At 42.5% G+C, this 15,253-nt stretch overlaps 1 protein-coding gene across 2 annotated transcripts in view; it reads right to left on the bottom strand.

Annotated features, from left to right (window-relative positions):
* LOC110162909 (wings apart-like protein homolog) overlaps positions 1–15,253 on the bottom strand; it is a 42,342-nt gene that overhangs the window by 4,299 nt on the left and 22,790 nt on the right. For both annotated transcript variants that reach the window (XM_055150620.1, XM_055150619.1), the window contains 9 exons: positions 13,540–13,676; positions 12,922–13,033; positions 11,221–11,457; positions 11,021–11,132; positions 7,863–7,960; positions 7,713–7,789; positions 2,931–3,064; positions 899–1,014; positions 1–7 (listed from right to left, as the gene is read on the bottom strand). The exon at positions 1–7 is cut by the window's left edge and continues 161 nt beyond it. In XM_055150620.1, coding sequence (XP_055006595.1) covers positions 1–7; positions 899–1,014; positions 2,931–3,064; positions 7,713–7,789; positions 7,863–7,960; positions 11,021–11,132; positions 11,221–11,457; positions 12,922–13,033; positions 13,540–13,676 — 1,030 coding nt within the window. The remainder of the gene's footprint in view (positions 8–898; positions 1,015–2,930; positions 3,065–7,712; positions 7,790–7,862; positions 7,961–11,020; positions 11,133–11,220; positions 11,458–12,921; positions 13,034–13,539; positions 13,677–15,253) is intronic.

Here is a 15,253-nt window from a genome sequence, read left to right on the forward strand (position 1 = left end):
CCAGACCCTGAGGAACAAAACACTTGAGAACAAGACCAGAACAGACCCAGAACCAGACCCAGAACCAGACCCAAACCCAAACCCAGACCCTGAGGAACAACACACGTGAGAGTAAGTCCCAGACCCAGACCCAGACCCTGAGGAACAACACACGTGAGAGTAAGTCCCAGACCCAGACCCAGACCCTGGAGGAACAACACACGTGAGAACAAGACCCAGACCCAAACCAAAACCAAGACCCAGACCCAGAGGAACAAAACACATGAGAACGAGACCCAGACCCAAACCCAGACCCTGAGGAACAACACACATGAGAACAAGACCCAAACCCTGATCCAGACCAAAAACCCAGACCCTGAGGAACAACACAGAGTAAGACCCAAACCCAGAGAAAAAACCTAGACCCAGACCCAGACCCTGAGGAACAGCACACGTGAGAACAAGATCCAGACCCAGACCCAGACCCAAGACCCAAACCCAAACCAAGACCCAAACCAAGACCCAAACCCTGATCCAGACCCAGACCCAACCCTGAGGAACAACACACGTGAGAGTAAGACCCAGACCCAAACCCAGACCCAGACCCAGACCCTGGAGAAATCAAACCCAGGACCTGTAAGTAAACACTAAATAAAGTCTCCAAACAGTTCTTAAGGCCATAAAGATTCCCCTTTGTGCTGCCTGTGTTCGGTTTTAAAACATTTTGTCTGTGAACTTGTTCTCGTTGTTGTTGAGAAAAACACTAAACTAAATCCCGGTGAATAATCAGGACTTTTGGATTCCTCACTTTCCAAACCCGGACCATTTCAAAGTGTTTAAAGTGAAACCAAAACTGCAAATAGAAAGAATAAATCGATGGAAATGGCGTAGATTTCTTTTTGTGGTTGGCGTGACTCACCAGGACTCTGATGTCGAATCTTTGCTCCTGGGGCAGAAACTGAGGAACTTTGAGGACACAGTTCAGAGCCGTGGTGATCAGCTCCTCCTGCTCCCCGGTTTTAGTGCTGCCCCATTCTGCAAAGACACAACAACAATAAACAAACAATAAACAAACAACAACAAACAACAGACAAACAACAGACCTCCTCCTCCTCCACCACATCCTCCTCCTCTTCCTCCTCTGACCTTCTGCTCCTCTCATACTCTGCTCCTATCTCCTCTTCTGCTCTTCTTCTCCCTCCTCCTCAACCTCCACCCCAAATTCTCCTCTTCCTCCACCCCTTCTCTCTCCTCCTCTTCTCCTCATCTTCCTCCTCTCCTCTCTCTTCCTCTCCTTCCTCTTCTCCCCTCCTCTTCTTCCGCTCTTCTCCTCTCCTCGTCTTCCTCCACCCTTCCTCTTGCTCTACCCCTCCTCTCCTCTCTCTTCCTCTCCTTCCTCTTCACCCCTCCTCTCCTCTCTCCTCCACCTCTCCTCTGGTGTTGTGAGGAGGCACAGCGCAGCTCAACAGACTCACCCAAAACTTATTTTAATAAAAAAAAGTTTCATAATATATTTTCATTTTGTCAATAATTATAAAAAATCTGAAAATAATTGATTAATTTGTGCTAAAACAGAACCGATATATTTATTTTTTATAAGAAAAATCTGATTATGTTGATGTTTCTGTGTAAATTCAGCAGACGGAGGCAGAAGGACGGAGCCGCGGCTCGTCCTGCACATCCACCGTGTTCAGACAAACTGTTGTTGTTGTTGTTGTGCTACTGATCTGAAACTGAAAATCTTTTCCAGTAAAGGACAAATGTTACAGCAGTAAATTAAACAAACACGAACGGATCATCACAGCGAGCAGAGCTGAAGCAGAGACCAGCACCTCCTGCTCTCTGAAGAAACGTTCAGATTTAAGTGGGAAGTGGGATTAAGACTTGTTTTACGCTCGTGCACTCGACTCCTGGACCGAGCGTCACAGACCAAGACCGGGACCAGGACCAGGTCTGATCTCTTCATACTGGACAATAAAACACTTTTGGAAACAGAACCAACAGGACAGTGAAGAGAGGAAACACTCTGCTTCAGTCTCTGGAGGAAGGGAAGAGGCTCGTTTTAGTTTGGGGCAAATCTGAGGACGAAGCTTCACAGGGAAACAGTGTTAATAGTCGAGTTTGAGCTGACGTCATTGTTATTAAAAACCCGCGTTGCTGCTGGGAAATATTTTGGTCGGAGGCAGAAACACGTTAGCGTCAAACACAGTGTGTAACCTCGTGTATTTCTCCCTGATAATGGTAAATTCCTGCTGCATTATCAGACGCACAAATAGAAACACGGAAGAAGGAAAATTTCTTTTTCGTATTCTGAGTGAAAAGAACCACTAACGGTGAATTAAACGACTTTCAAACATCCGCAGAGCAAACGTAGAAGATCCTAACAAACCGTGGACTCAACAAGTTCAACAACACATCCAGACTCTTGGAGGTTTTCATCTTTTCTGCTGTGAATGGCCCAGGAGTTTCCACCAAGTCATTGTGGATGTCGCCCAAGTGAATATTTGTCCAGGGAGTTGGCGATTCTGACCAGAAATTTGGTTTGGTCCAGACTCTGTCGGGGTTGAAAAGGGTGATTTGTCGTCCGTCGATGTTTATGACCAATTTCTGGTCAAATGGTCTTGGGTCCTCTGCCGTTAGAGTGGAGAAATAACCGGGGTTAAAATCCCTTTACGTGCTTTCTCGCTCCGTCCGTCATGTTCAATTAGTGTTTCTTGCCGCCGACCAAAATAATTCCCAGCATGAAACGCTTTTTTACAAAGCCACACTGAAAGTTACTGTTATGAATATGCACAGATAATGTATCAGTGTATTAGTTGTTTTATGAGGTTAAACGGGGATTTGTTGACGTTTTAATTTAAGGCCCACCTACAGCTGCTCTGTCCCACCCACACCTGGACTCGCGGCTCCGCGCCCGGGTCTCAGTAAACAGTAAAGTCGTGTTAAATCACCGTTGTCGTGCGTGAGGTTGAGCAGGACTCCGATGATGGCCCTCATACAGTCCTGAAGAGCTTTGGCCACGTTCCTCTGAGACCCCGACTCTCTGCTGTACGGCTGAATCATCTGCTCGCACCTCCTCAGGGCCCTGGGCACACAGAAAACACATATTAATTCAGATATTCAAAAACGTGGCAGTAGTGTCCCTGTGTGTCAGATGCCCTCCCTGTGTCTCCATTTGGTCTTGTTGTGTGTAAAAGCTGCTCACCTGAAGTTCAAACCTCTACAAACATGTTCTAAACACATGGGATTCTTGGATTAGATTAAAAGTTCATCTTTTAATCTCTCTCAGATTTTAACGCTCCAGGAGGTTTTAAAAAATGCAACTTAATATTGATTTGAGATTTAGGTTTCAGAACATTCAATTAATGACTGTCAGTTATACGTGGATTTCCCCTCAAAACCTTTTAAACAAAGAACAGCTGAAATGGAGTAACTGAAGTGGAGTGACCAGATTTTCTAAATTCTAAACTGGGACACGCCCGGGTTTGGATGTTTGGTGTGAATAAAATAGTGAAGAGTGTGGAACATTGTGCATTCTCATGTCAGTCATGATCTGAAGGACTTCTGACGCTGCATTTTTTTGCTTTATGGTCATTTGCAAACTCAGTTTTATGTATTTTGGCAAAACAAATGACAATTTATTAAGGGTTGTGTGTGTTTACATTCCTCCACTACATGTGCAGCTACACGGAGACTTGACTCTTTAATATTCACTGATAAATAGTGAATAATGGTGTGATAATAACCACCTGGACCTAAATGTAGCCAAAACCAAAGAAATGGTTGTAGACTTCCGGAAAAAAGTCCACAGCCCAATAGTTCCATCCATGGGGAAGCAGTAAAAATGCTGGACTCTTATAAATACTTGGGAACTGTGTTTGATTCCTCTTTAAGGTTCGATAAGAAAACTGAGCACATCGTCAAACGAGGACAGCAGCAGGTTCAGCTCAGCTCTTTTAATGTATCGTCTAATATTTTAAATCATTTTGATCATTGTTTTATTGAAAGTTTGCTGATCTTTTCTTTTATTTGTTGGTTTTATGGATTTTCTGTGAAAGACGAGAGTCTGAACCAGATTGTAAAAGTTTGCAGCAAAATCATTGGTTTTCAGTTGAAGGATTTGGAGTCTGTGGAGACATCAGGTGTTACAAAAGACTAAGGCCAAACTGAGGCAGACTGACCGTGTCCTGCACTCACAGTTCATGAAGATGTCCTCTGGGAGGCGCTATGTCCCCACAGCAAAACACTAACCACTACAACAAACCTCTTCTTCTTCTGCCATAAGGATTTTAAATGGAAAGTGAATTTGTTCCTGTGTCCCTGATGCTCTGAGGTTCGAACGTCTGGTGTCTTTCTTTTTCTTTATTATTTATATTTATATATTGTGCGTGACCAGAGATGTGCCAACTGAACTGCCCTTTGGGATTAATAAAGTTATTGATTGATTGATTCTAATCCGTGGTTAGTGCAGTGTTTCCGCAGCGCTTTATAGTTAGAGCGGCCTCCATCACAACGTCCCTCCGAACCACGAGAATCGTCGCAAAACTCCAGTTGTCGTGCCCTGGTTCCCCTCCCCCAAAAACATCTGAAGCTTGAGTAAAAGTTCATGCTGGAACCTTTAGTGCTGAGCTTTACTTTTTTTTTTTTAAGTTTTGTTTACTGTTTACAAGGAATACATTTTTTATAATATTTCATACATTTGCTGCTTATTTGAGAATGTTTTATTGAACTTATTATTTTAACCAAGCAGCACTTTGCAGTTATTTTATTTTCCCGTTTGTATAAAGTTCAAACCAATTGTTGGTTTAATAAAAACACAAATTACAACAAATGGTTTTGGCATTTTGTTCCCAAACTGAACCAAAAATGAACCAAACGACGGACGTACAGAACCGTGATTTTTGTACCGTTACACCCCGACAATCTGTGCTTCTCTTTACTGTGATAGTCCTGGTTTAGTCCTGTTTTAGTTATGTTTTAGTCCTGTTTAGACCTGGTTTAGACCTGGTTTAGACCTGGTTTAGACCTGGTTTAGACCTGGTTTAGACCTGGTTTAGACCTGGTTTAGTCCTGGTTTAGTCCTGGTTTAGTCCTGTCTTAGACCTGTTGTAGTCCTGTTGTAGTCCTGTTTTAGTCCTGTTTTAGTCCTGTTTTAGTCATGTTTTAGTCATGTTTTAGTCATGGTTTAGTCCTGGTTTAGACCTGGTTTAGACCTGGTTTAGACCTGGTTTAGACCTGGTTTAGTCCTGGTTTAGACCTGGTTTAGACCTGGTTTAGACCTGGTTTAGTCCTGGTTTAGTCCTGGTTTAGTCCTGGTTTAGTCCTGTCTTAGACCTGTTGTAGTCCTGTTGTAGTCCTGTTGTAGTCATGTCTTAGACCTGGTTTAGTCCTGTTGTAGTCCCGGTTTAGATCAGATTGGTCAAAAGTTGAGACACTGGGACATTTCTTGTATAAATTGGGACAAATCGGTGTTTTTGTATAAATCTTTTGGGACGGGGGACACGGGGACAAACTGGGACTGTCCCGGGGCCGTGGGGACGTCTGGTCTCCTGGTCTCCACTCTGTCCTCACCCAGAGCAGATCTCAGAGCAGCAGATGTTTCTTCTGTTCCACGTCCAGACTCAGAAATAACTCGATTTAAACTAATGACGGAGTGAATCGTGCGTGTGTCCTGCTCTGCCCCGAGAGGAAAGATCACACCCAAAACTCCGATTCACTCTAAAGACGTTAGAAAAGAGCTCTGAGGTTTTTTTTATCTCAGAGTTCGTGACGCGGCTCGGGCTCGTTCATGAATCTGGCGTCTGAATCTGTTTTTTCCAGAACCGACTCATTAAGATAAAAAGATAAAACATTTGGCTGTTTGGAGAATCTGAGTTAAAGATACAAACTCCTTGAAGTCTTTTTGATGGGCACGTTTTCAGACAAAAACACGGTGTAAAGGTGCACTGTGTAACTTTTCTGGTGCTTGTTTCCATGGAGACGTCACTGCTCTGTCTGGAATGTTCCACAGTGTGACTTTAAACAGCTCAACTTTACGTTTGTTCAATTACAGGTGGATTTAAAGAGCAAAAAATACTGAAAAAAAGAACAGACAGACAGACTGACTGTGAGCAGGGTCGCCTCTCCACAGATCTGACCTGGAACTTGGTCTGGTATAAAAAGGTTTAATGCCATATTGTGGAACATTCCAGGTAAAGCAATAAAAGCAGGACTAAACCAGGACTGAACCGGGACTGAACCGGGACTGAACCGGGACTGAACCGGGACTAAACCGGGACTGAACCGGGACTGAACCGGGACTGAACCGGGACTGAACCGGGACTGAACCAGGACTGAACCAGGACTAAACCAGGACTAAACCAGGACTGAAACAAAAATACCTAGAAAAGCTGACTGAGCGGGGTCGCCTCTCCATAGATCCGACCTGTAACTTGGTCTGGTCTGGTCTCCGTGAAGATAGAAAGCTTTAAGTATGTAAGTAAATGTATAAAACCCGACCGTGGGCACATGTTTGGAGGATAAAGTGAAGAGTCCGTGAGTTTGAGCAGAAGTTCTGTTGTGCAGTGGCCTTAGATTAAACCCCGTCTTTAATAATGAGCTTTTATTAAAAACATGCGTCTGCCTCAGAGTTTGTGGGTTCAGACTTCAGGAGGTTTGATGGTCCAGTGTGAGGAGGGTCTGTGTGACGGACAGAGCGCAGGAGGGAGGAGGGGAGGAGGGGAGGAGGGTCTGAGGGTCTGAGGGTCGGAGGGTCTGAGGGTCTGGAGGGTCTGAGGGTCTGGGGGGTCTGGGGTCTTTGGGGTAATAGAGTTAGAGCAGCTGAAGCTCAGGCCTGGACTCGCTCTTCACAAACGCTCTTTGTTTAGAAGCTTCCTGAAGTTCACAAGTTGAGCCCAGAGAGAGTCACATCGGCACTTTTAAACTTTATGATGAACTTAAAGTGAATATTACCTCATCTCCTCACTTCTATCAAGTATTAAGTGTAACTCAGAACATGTGTGTCGCACTAATCAAACTCCTGCTCGTCACATCAGGTCTGTCCAGTCGCTGTGTTCAGTTTTGTGTCATGTTTTATGTATTTATGGAGACTTGTTGTGTGGGAGTGTGGGAGCAGAGCCGGTCCCTGTGCCGGTCCCTGTGCCGGTCCCCGTGCCGGTCCCGGTTCAGTCCTTGTTCAGTCCTTGTTCAGTCCGGCATCTCAGTTTAAGTCACGGTAAACGGCCGTAAACCCTTTTTTCCATTTTTCATTTAAACATAAAATCGAAAACTTTTTGGTTTTAAAGACAAATACTGAAGAAAATAGTTGTTTTTTCTTTGTCTTATTTTTGGTTTTATATTGAAAAACTAATGAACGAATGACACAGGGATTTAAAATCTCCAGGTCGATGCTGCGTCCGTGTTTAGGCGACTTCTGTAAACTCTAAGCACACTTACTGTGTGTGACGCCGTCGTGTCCAGTGCACATGCGGGACACTTTTGGAGCATTTAAAGTTCACACTGGAGATCAGACACAAGTCACATTTAACTGGAAATATGAACGAGCTCACAAAAAAACCCCATTAAACCTGCAGTCTGAACGTAGACTTAGATGAAGAACAACTTTAGAACATGAGAAAGGTAAAAAAAAAAACATAACTTTTTCATAACACCCCCTCTTTAATGTTAATGTTTAGACAGTCAGGAGCAGATCTGGTTATGATCCTGATCTGGACCGGGCTGGAGTCGGTTCTTACTTGGCGGAGGAGACGATGAGGGAGGAGTCCTTGTAGGCGATGAGGTAGCTCTGGTTCTCCGGGTTATGGACCGTGACCTGGGATCAAACAGAAGAGTGAAGCTCACAGAGGACAGGCCCTTTCAAAATAAAAGCTCCGTGTTAGACTCACGCTCTCGAGCACTCGCAGACAACGCTCCGCCCCCCACAGAGACGACACCAGCTGCTCCTCGTCCTCCTCCTGGGTCAGGTGATCCACACACTCTTTCACTGAACAGCACAGAGGAAAGTCTGTTTAGATCAGGGGTCTACAAACTTTTTCAGGGTTCACACTCTTTTTCCACTCACAAAATCTCAAAACTTTTCCATGACTTTTTCATGTCTAAAGTACGGCTGTGCGATTAATAGAAATTTGATCTGATTTTATTTCAGTTTTTTGTGTCAAATGTTCTCCAAACTCATAATCGAGTTAAAACGATCTTAACAAAGCTTATTTTGGGATATTTTTGATATAAATAAGTCTATTATTTGATTTTTAAATATAGAAATTGTAGAACAGCTGGATATAGAGTTTATTTTGAAGACTTTTTTCTGCCTTATTTCATGTTCAAAGTTTATTTTATTCATCGTTTTATTCATAGTTTTATACATCGCAAAACTGCTTTAAGGTTCATATTTGTAGTCTACATTTATTTACAATTTGAAAGTTTTGTGAAAATTATCAATAACAAATAGTTTTGGGGCTTTTTTTGAGAGAGAAACGCTGAATAAAAGCATCGTGTAACTAAAAAATAATTGTCTGAATAATCGTGATTTTAATATTGACCGAAATAATCGTGATAATGATTTCTTGAGCAGCTCTAACCTAAAGTGAGTTTTCCACGACTTTCCAGCACCTACATGTGCAGAATTGATCAGACTTTTAGGTCTAATTCTGAAATGTTTTTAACATTCTAAATCCTGTCAGCGTTTTTATTGTCGTCTCTTTTAAACAAACGGTGCAGATGTTCAGAAATAATCAGAACAGACTCATGAGAACTGAACACAACACTGGAGCGAAGGGAAAGAGACTAAAATGTCATGACTTTTCCAGGATTTCCATGACTGTGGGAACTCTGCTTTTTCCTCCTGTGAGTTACTTTCTGTAAAATGAAAATGTCAGAGAGCTGCTTGTTTCACCGTTTGTCAGAAACACAGTAAATATAAGAGCCACAGTGAGCCTCAGACGGAACAGTCAGAGTCTATAAAACATAAACCATTTATCACTTCACAAAGTTCAACATAAATATGACACATTTACGATAGAAACAGGCATTTAATCAATCAAATGTTAGTTATTCAGCGCAACACGTATAATTAAAAAGTCCGTCGCTACTTAGAAGTGGGAGGAGAGTAGGTGTGCAAAAATATTGAAATATCAAAATATCGTATTGTTTAATGTGATGATACAGTATCGATATCATGGGCTGCTGTATCCAGTGTTGGGGAGTAACAGATTATAAGTACCAGTTACGTAATCAGAGTACAAATGATGAGTAACTGTATTCAGTTACAGTTACTGTTTCAGTGAGTGGTGATTGGATTACAGTTACTTTGTTGAAATAAATGGATTACACAGAGGGATTTTCCAGTTTTTGGGCTATATCCCCTCATTTTTTATTTATTTTTTGGTAATTCCACTCATTGCCGGAAACTAAACCAAGTCTAAACTAGATCTAAACCAGGTCTAAACCAGGTCTAAACCAGGACTAAAACCAGGTCTAAACTAAATCTAAACTAAATCTAAACCAGGTCTAAACCAGCACTAAATCCAGGACTAAACAAGGACTAAAACCAGGTCTAAACTAAATCTAAACCAGGTCTAAATCCAGGACTAAAACCAGGACTAAAACCAGGACTAAAACAGGATTAAAACATGCCTAAACCAGGATTTAACAGGACTAAACCAGGTCTAATATTATTTATAATAATATTTTTAATGTGGTTCAGTAAAGTCTGGGCTTTTTATTTTCTTTTAGCAGACAAAACATCTTATGTTACAATATCCTAGTCTTTGCTTCTCTACAGCAAATCAAGTAATCCAAAGTAATCAGATTACATTACTCACTTTAAGTAATTTAATGGATTCCGTTACAAACTACATTTTGGTGTATGTAATCTGTAATCTGTAGGGGATTACATTTTAAAAGTCACCTTCCCAACACTGGCTGTATCGATATATCGTCAAGAGGATTTTTTGGTTTATTTTACTAAATTATTTTGTCACAGCTAGTTTTGTTGTTTGTTCAGAGGAAGAAAACTCGTTGACATTTTCACTGTTTTGAGGATTAAAATGTTTGTGTTTCATTTTAACTTTCCACAAGAAAAACTTTTAGTATCACAGCCACAATTGTTTAGACTTTATTTTTATTGAACCGCACTGAATTGAATTAAATATATTTTACTGAATCATATTGAATCGTAAGATCACTGTATCGAGCCCAAGTTTGACTACCCCAAATTTAAGACTTTTTAAAGACCATTTTAAGACGACTTGAATGAAAATTAAGACCAACATCACCCCCATTATGTGGACGAAAAACACCAGGTCTAATTCTAATAATGACCAAACAACTACAGGTACTAAATCTAGAATCTAAGAGCCGATGTGGATTAAACAGACACTTCCCCATGATCCATCCACCGTTTCTTCCACTCTACTGATCATTTCCTCACGGTCGTCAGAGCCACAAACCAAATATTGTTTGTGCAGACTCCAAATTAGACGTTCATTCACGTTACGTTATTTCACGCTGTTGTTTTTTTTCCCTCCCTCTGTTTAACATCGCACTGCAGCCCAATGGAGTATACAAAAAAATAGGCTCATTAAATTTAGACATTTGTGAAAAAAATAAGACCTGGACAACAGAATTTAAGACTTTTTAAGGCCTTCATTTAGGAACATGAAATTTAAGACCTTTTTAAGACTTTTAAGACCTCACGGCTGCACTGATTAAAATGTTTGTGTTTCATTTTAACTTTGTAAGAAAGACTTTATAATATCACAGGAAGATTTTATAGACTTTTTTTTTTTATTGAACTGTATCAAATCGAAATATATCGTACTGAATCATATCGAATCGTAAAATCACAGTGTCAAGGTGTGTATCATATCGGCAACTTCTGACTGATCCCAGCCCTAGTGGAGAGCTGCTGGCTGGAGATCCCTGGTTTAGATCATCTTTATTTAAACCATCAGAGCTCAACGATCAGTAACTTTATAAACCAACATTAGGTTTAGAGGTTTCGATTTAAACAGAAAACTTGATCCGTCTCTTTCCTCATCCTGACCTTTGTCTACGATGTGGTCGAGTCCTCCCAGCAGACGCAGCTCCTCTTTGAACCAGTCTCCGGCTCGTTTGGACGTCAGAGAGAGGAGGGTCTCCATGGCCAAGTGTCCCGTCTACGGCAACCCAACAGGGACAAACACAGATCAGACGTACGTGAAAAGACGTGAAAGTTTAACCTGCGCACACAGACTCTCCTCTCACCGTGATGTTCTGCAGGTCCAGGTGTTTGTTGTGAACGGTGTCACACAGCTTTCGGATCTTCTCTTTTATTTTGGCGATCTCTCTGGCGCTGAGCTGAGCCGAGCCCACCGCCGCCTTCTGGTCCTGGTCCAGTTCGAGGAGCCGGATCATCAGGTCCAGACAGGACCGGTCCAGATCCATGTTGAGTCTGTCTCTGCTCAGGATGTACATGAGCGCGGCCGTGCACAGGGACAGGTTCTGCAGGAGCGGGGAGTCAGTCAGTGTTTAATCTGTATTTACTCTGACATCATCAAGTGGATCCACAGAACAATTCAGACTGGATTTAAAAACAAAAGAACAGGCTCTGGTGGAGTTCAGACTGAAGAACATGACGATGTCATACTCCCACAGGGACATTGAACACATTCTACTCACAAATGTTGAACCTGATCGTTCCTGTTAGTGACTAGAGCCCAGTCACATGAAGATTTAGCATCGATATCAGTGATTTTAAATACCATATTTTGCGCACTATAGGGTGCAATTAAACTTAAAAGTTTTTAATTTCATCAAAAAACAATTGCGCGCCTTATAATCCAGAGCGTTTTATATATGAATTTATTGTTGTGTCTTAGTACGACTTTAGTAAAGTACAAAGCCGCTCCACTTGCAGCGTTACGATAGTAATAGGGGCGGAAGTAGCTCAGTTGGTAGAGCATTCGCCCACTGATCTAAAGGTTGGCAGTTTGAATCCAGCTCTCAACATAAACATCACAGGTTGAGTGGTCAGATCCACTAACCCACAGGTTGCTGGTGTGATTCCAGCTCCCACAGATGAATGCTGCCGTTGTGTCCTTGGGCAAGACACTTAACCCACCTTGCCCACAGTGTGTGCTGTGTGTTGTAAAGCGCTTTGAGCCTTGAAGGTGGAAAAGTGCTATAGAAAAATGTGACCATTTTCCATTACGGCTCCCGTCGTCAGGATCAGGAGTAAAACAGACTGTGATTCCTTTTAATCTCAAAATGCACCTGTCAAGAGACTCGCTCACAACGCCCACTTTAAACTCAAGACTGTTGTAAAGTGAAAGTGCGTTTAGCTGCGTGGGAGCAGTGGATGAGAGAAGGAGAACAAACATTCACCACTGTGGTCCGAGCTTTCACCAAGACCAGAATCATCACTGAACTGAACTCCAGGGAACAAGAACCACACTGACGAGATCATGACAGACGGATGTGGACGTGTGGACGACAGAATCACACAACTGTTTCAACTATTATGACTTTGAATACGAGAACAATTTAACGTCTCAGACAGGATTTATTTACACGTTACAACTGAACAAAGTTGAGAGTTATGTTGAACGCGATAACTAAAGTTTGACTGACTTATTGAACTGTTGTGTTTTGTTTAATGCTCCTTATAATCCAGTGAGGTTTATATATATGTATATAGTGCGCAAAATACGGTACTTAGACAAAATCGAGTGCAGACAAAGTCACTTCACTCTAAAAACTGAAAACTGTAGCTCAACCTGTACCTGTATCAAGCTCTTGAGGTTAAATTTCACAGAATCTTATTATTATCTTATTTACAAAGACAAAAGACAATGAACTTTGTGTTGTTTCTGATTTTCTTTGGAGATTTATGATTCAAATCTCTGTCGTTATTTGGCCGATCCACATGAAACAGTGTCTGAGTGGTCTGTGGGTGCAGTTCCTGACCTGGTGCTGGGGGGCGTCGTTGAGCGTCTTAAAGACCTGAGCCACTTTCCCTCGAGCTCTGAGGTGCATCCTGAAGCTGGGCATGGCACAGCGGGTGGCCAGACTGATCACACTGAAACACACACACAAGGACTGCTCAGGTAACAGCAGCAAAGGACAACTGGACCCTAAACCAAGTCGAGGTCCAGGGTCCAGGGTCCAGGGTCCAGTCCAGATCCAGGGTTCAGTCAGCAAAAGATAACTGGACCCTAAACCAAGTCTAGGTCCAGTGTCCAGGGTCCAAGGTCCCATCTCAAGTCCAGTCCCTCGGTCCAGTTCCTTGCTCCCGTCCCTTCCTCTCGTCCCTCAGTCCAGTCCCTCGGTCCAGTCCCAGTCCAGGTCCAGTCCTTTGGTCAAATCCTAGTCCCCTGGTCCATGTCGAGTTCTTGGTTCAGCCCCTGGCCCAGTCTCCGGTCCAGGTCTAGTCCCAAAGTCCAGGTCCAGTCCCTCGGTCCAGTCTCTCGGTCCAATCCCAGTCCCAGCCCTAAGGTCCATGTGGAAGTTCAAGGTTCAGCCCCTGGCCCAGTCTCCGGTCCAGGTCCAGTCCCCAGTCCAGTCCCGGTCTGGTCCGTGTTGTACCTGAGGCAGCGTGTGTTCAGGGGTTGTCCCGTCTTCAGTCCGGTTGCCAGATATTCAAAATCATCGGTGAATTCCTGGTTTTCTCCAAACTCCACCACGTCGTTGAAATGTTTCACGTGCTGCACCACCGTGTACAGCTGCAAACACACACACACAAACACACACAAACACACACACACAAACACACACACACACACACAAACACACATACACATACACAAATTAAATTTTACATTTTACTTGCAAATGAAAAAGTCCCCAGCGTTTGGCTGAGCTCTGCCCCTGTCTGTGTGTGTGTGTGTGTGTGTGTGTCTCTGTCCTCAGAGCTTCAGACTCAGATCAGAGGAAAGAGACATTAGACTAAAAATATGACTCATTTATTTCATTACCAACATCAGCTGTGCTACTGGATGATGTCATAGTTCTGCTGGAGGATGACGTCATAGTTGTGTTCAGAATATACTACTACAACTTTCACAACGGCCTGAAGTGCCCCGCGGTAGAGTAAACATCAATTCTGGTTAATGTTTTCCTGTGTAAATGTGTTTGTGTAAATGTGTGTGTATAAATGTGTGTGTATAAGTGTGTGTGTAAATGTGTGTGTAAGTGTGTGTGTAAATGTGTTTGTTACATGGTGTGATTGACAGTAAACTTCACTTTGACTTTGACTTTCTGTTTCTTCTGTTTTCGTTGACTTTTACGTGAAGCACTTTGGTCAGCTGAAGTTGTTTTAAACGTGTTATATAAATATTTTTGCCAGAGTAAAAAGGTTTGAGTGTCATTGTTGGAGACAGTGCGGCCGCTCAAACGTCAGTCACTCACATGAAGAAAATTAAAATCATTCTTAGACAATGTGTTTGAAAGAACAGACACGATCGAGACTTATGTCGTCCCCAAGGACCCAGAGATATTTTTGTTTGACCTTCTGCCTGGAGAGGCAAAAAAGCAGACAAAACCTTTTTAAGATTCTGACACTGGCATCAAAAAAGCAATAACAAGAAGCCATCTTAAAAAGGACCCACCGTCAGTGAATCAGCGCCTCGACATTAAAGAAGAAATAAACTGAAAGAATGACTGTTTTTTTTTCTACAACTCAAAGGACGTTTCTACTTTAAACACTGGACAAAATGATTGGAACTAGGAATGGGAGATTAGTCGATTAATCGATAATTAATCATTAAGAATTTCATCGATTACGTTCATTTTAATCGACAAACTGAATGTATGTTGCTGTGTGTCGTGACCAAACAGGTGTGTACATGTGTCTCTGCATCAGAAGGAGCGAGACACAAACAGTGGGTCAGTCTGTAACGAACCGAAGCACAAATGTGGATTTAACCAGGATTTGTAGAAGAAATTCCACACTTTCCGTTGCGTTGGGACAAGTGTGAGTCCATGTGCACAGTGGATAAAGCAGCACATATGTTTCTGTGTCCAGTGGGAAAAAGTTTTTCCAGGTGAGAGTCGCTCAATGTGGATGACGAGGCCCCGCCCCCCTCCCCCCGTACGCTGTCCTGGTTTTGACAAACACAAATCTGGTCACACTGACCTGTATTCACCTGAGTCATGTCTTTTAATCCAACACAAGTTGAACCACATCAGCGACACAAGAGCTGGAGTTTTATCTTCACTTAGTTTATGTAAATTAGTGATGTGGTTTTAAGTTTTGTTTCTGTGAGATTTGAACAAAACTGAATTAAACACATTATAATGT

This window comes from Boleophthalmus pectinirostris, unplaced genomic scaffold (assembly GCF_026225935.1).
Source record: "Boleophthalmus pectinirostris isolate CB_2022bp ecotype Guang Dong unplaced genomic scaffold, ASM2622593v1 HiC_scaffold_14, whole genome shotgun sequence".
Taxonomy (NCBI): domain Eukaryota; kingdom Metazoa; phylum Chordata; class Actinopteri; order Gobiiformes; family Gobiidae; genus Boleophthalmus; species Boleophthalmus pectinirostris.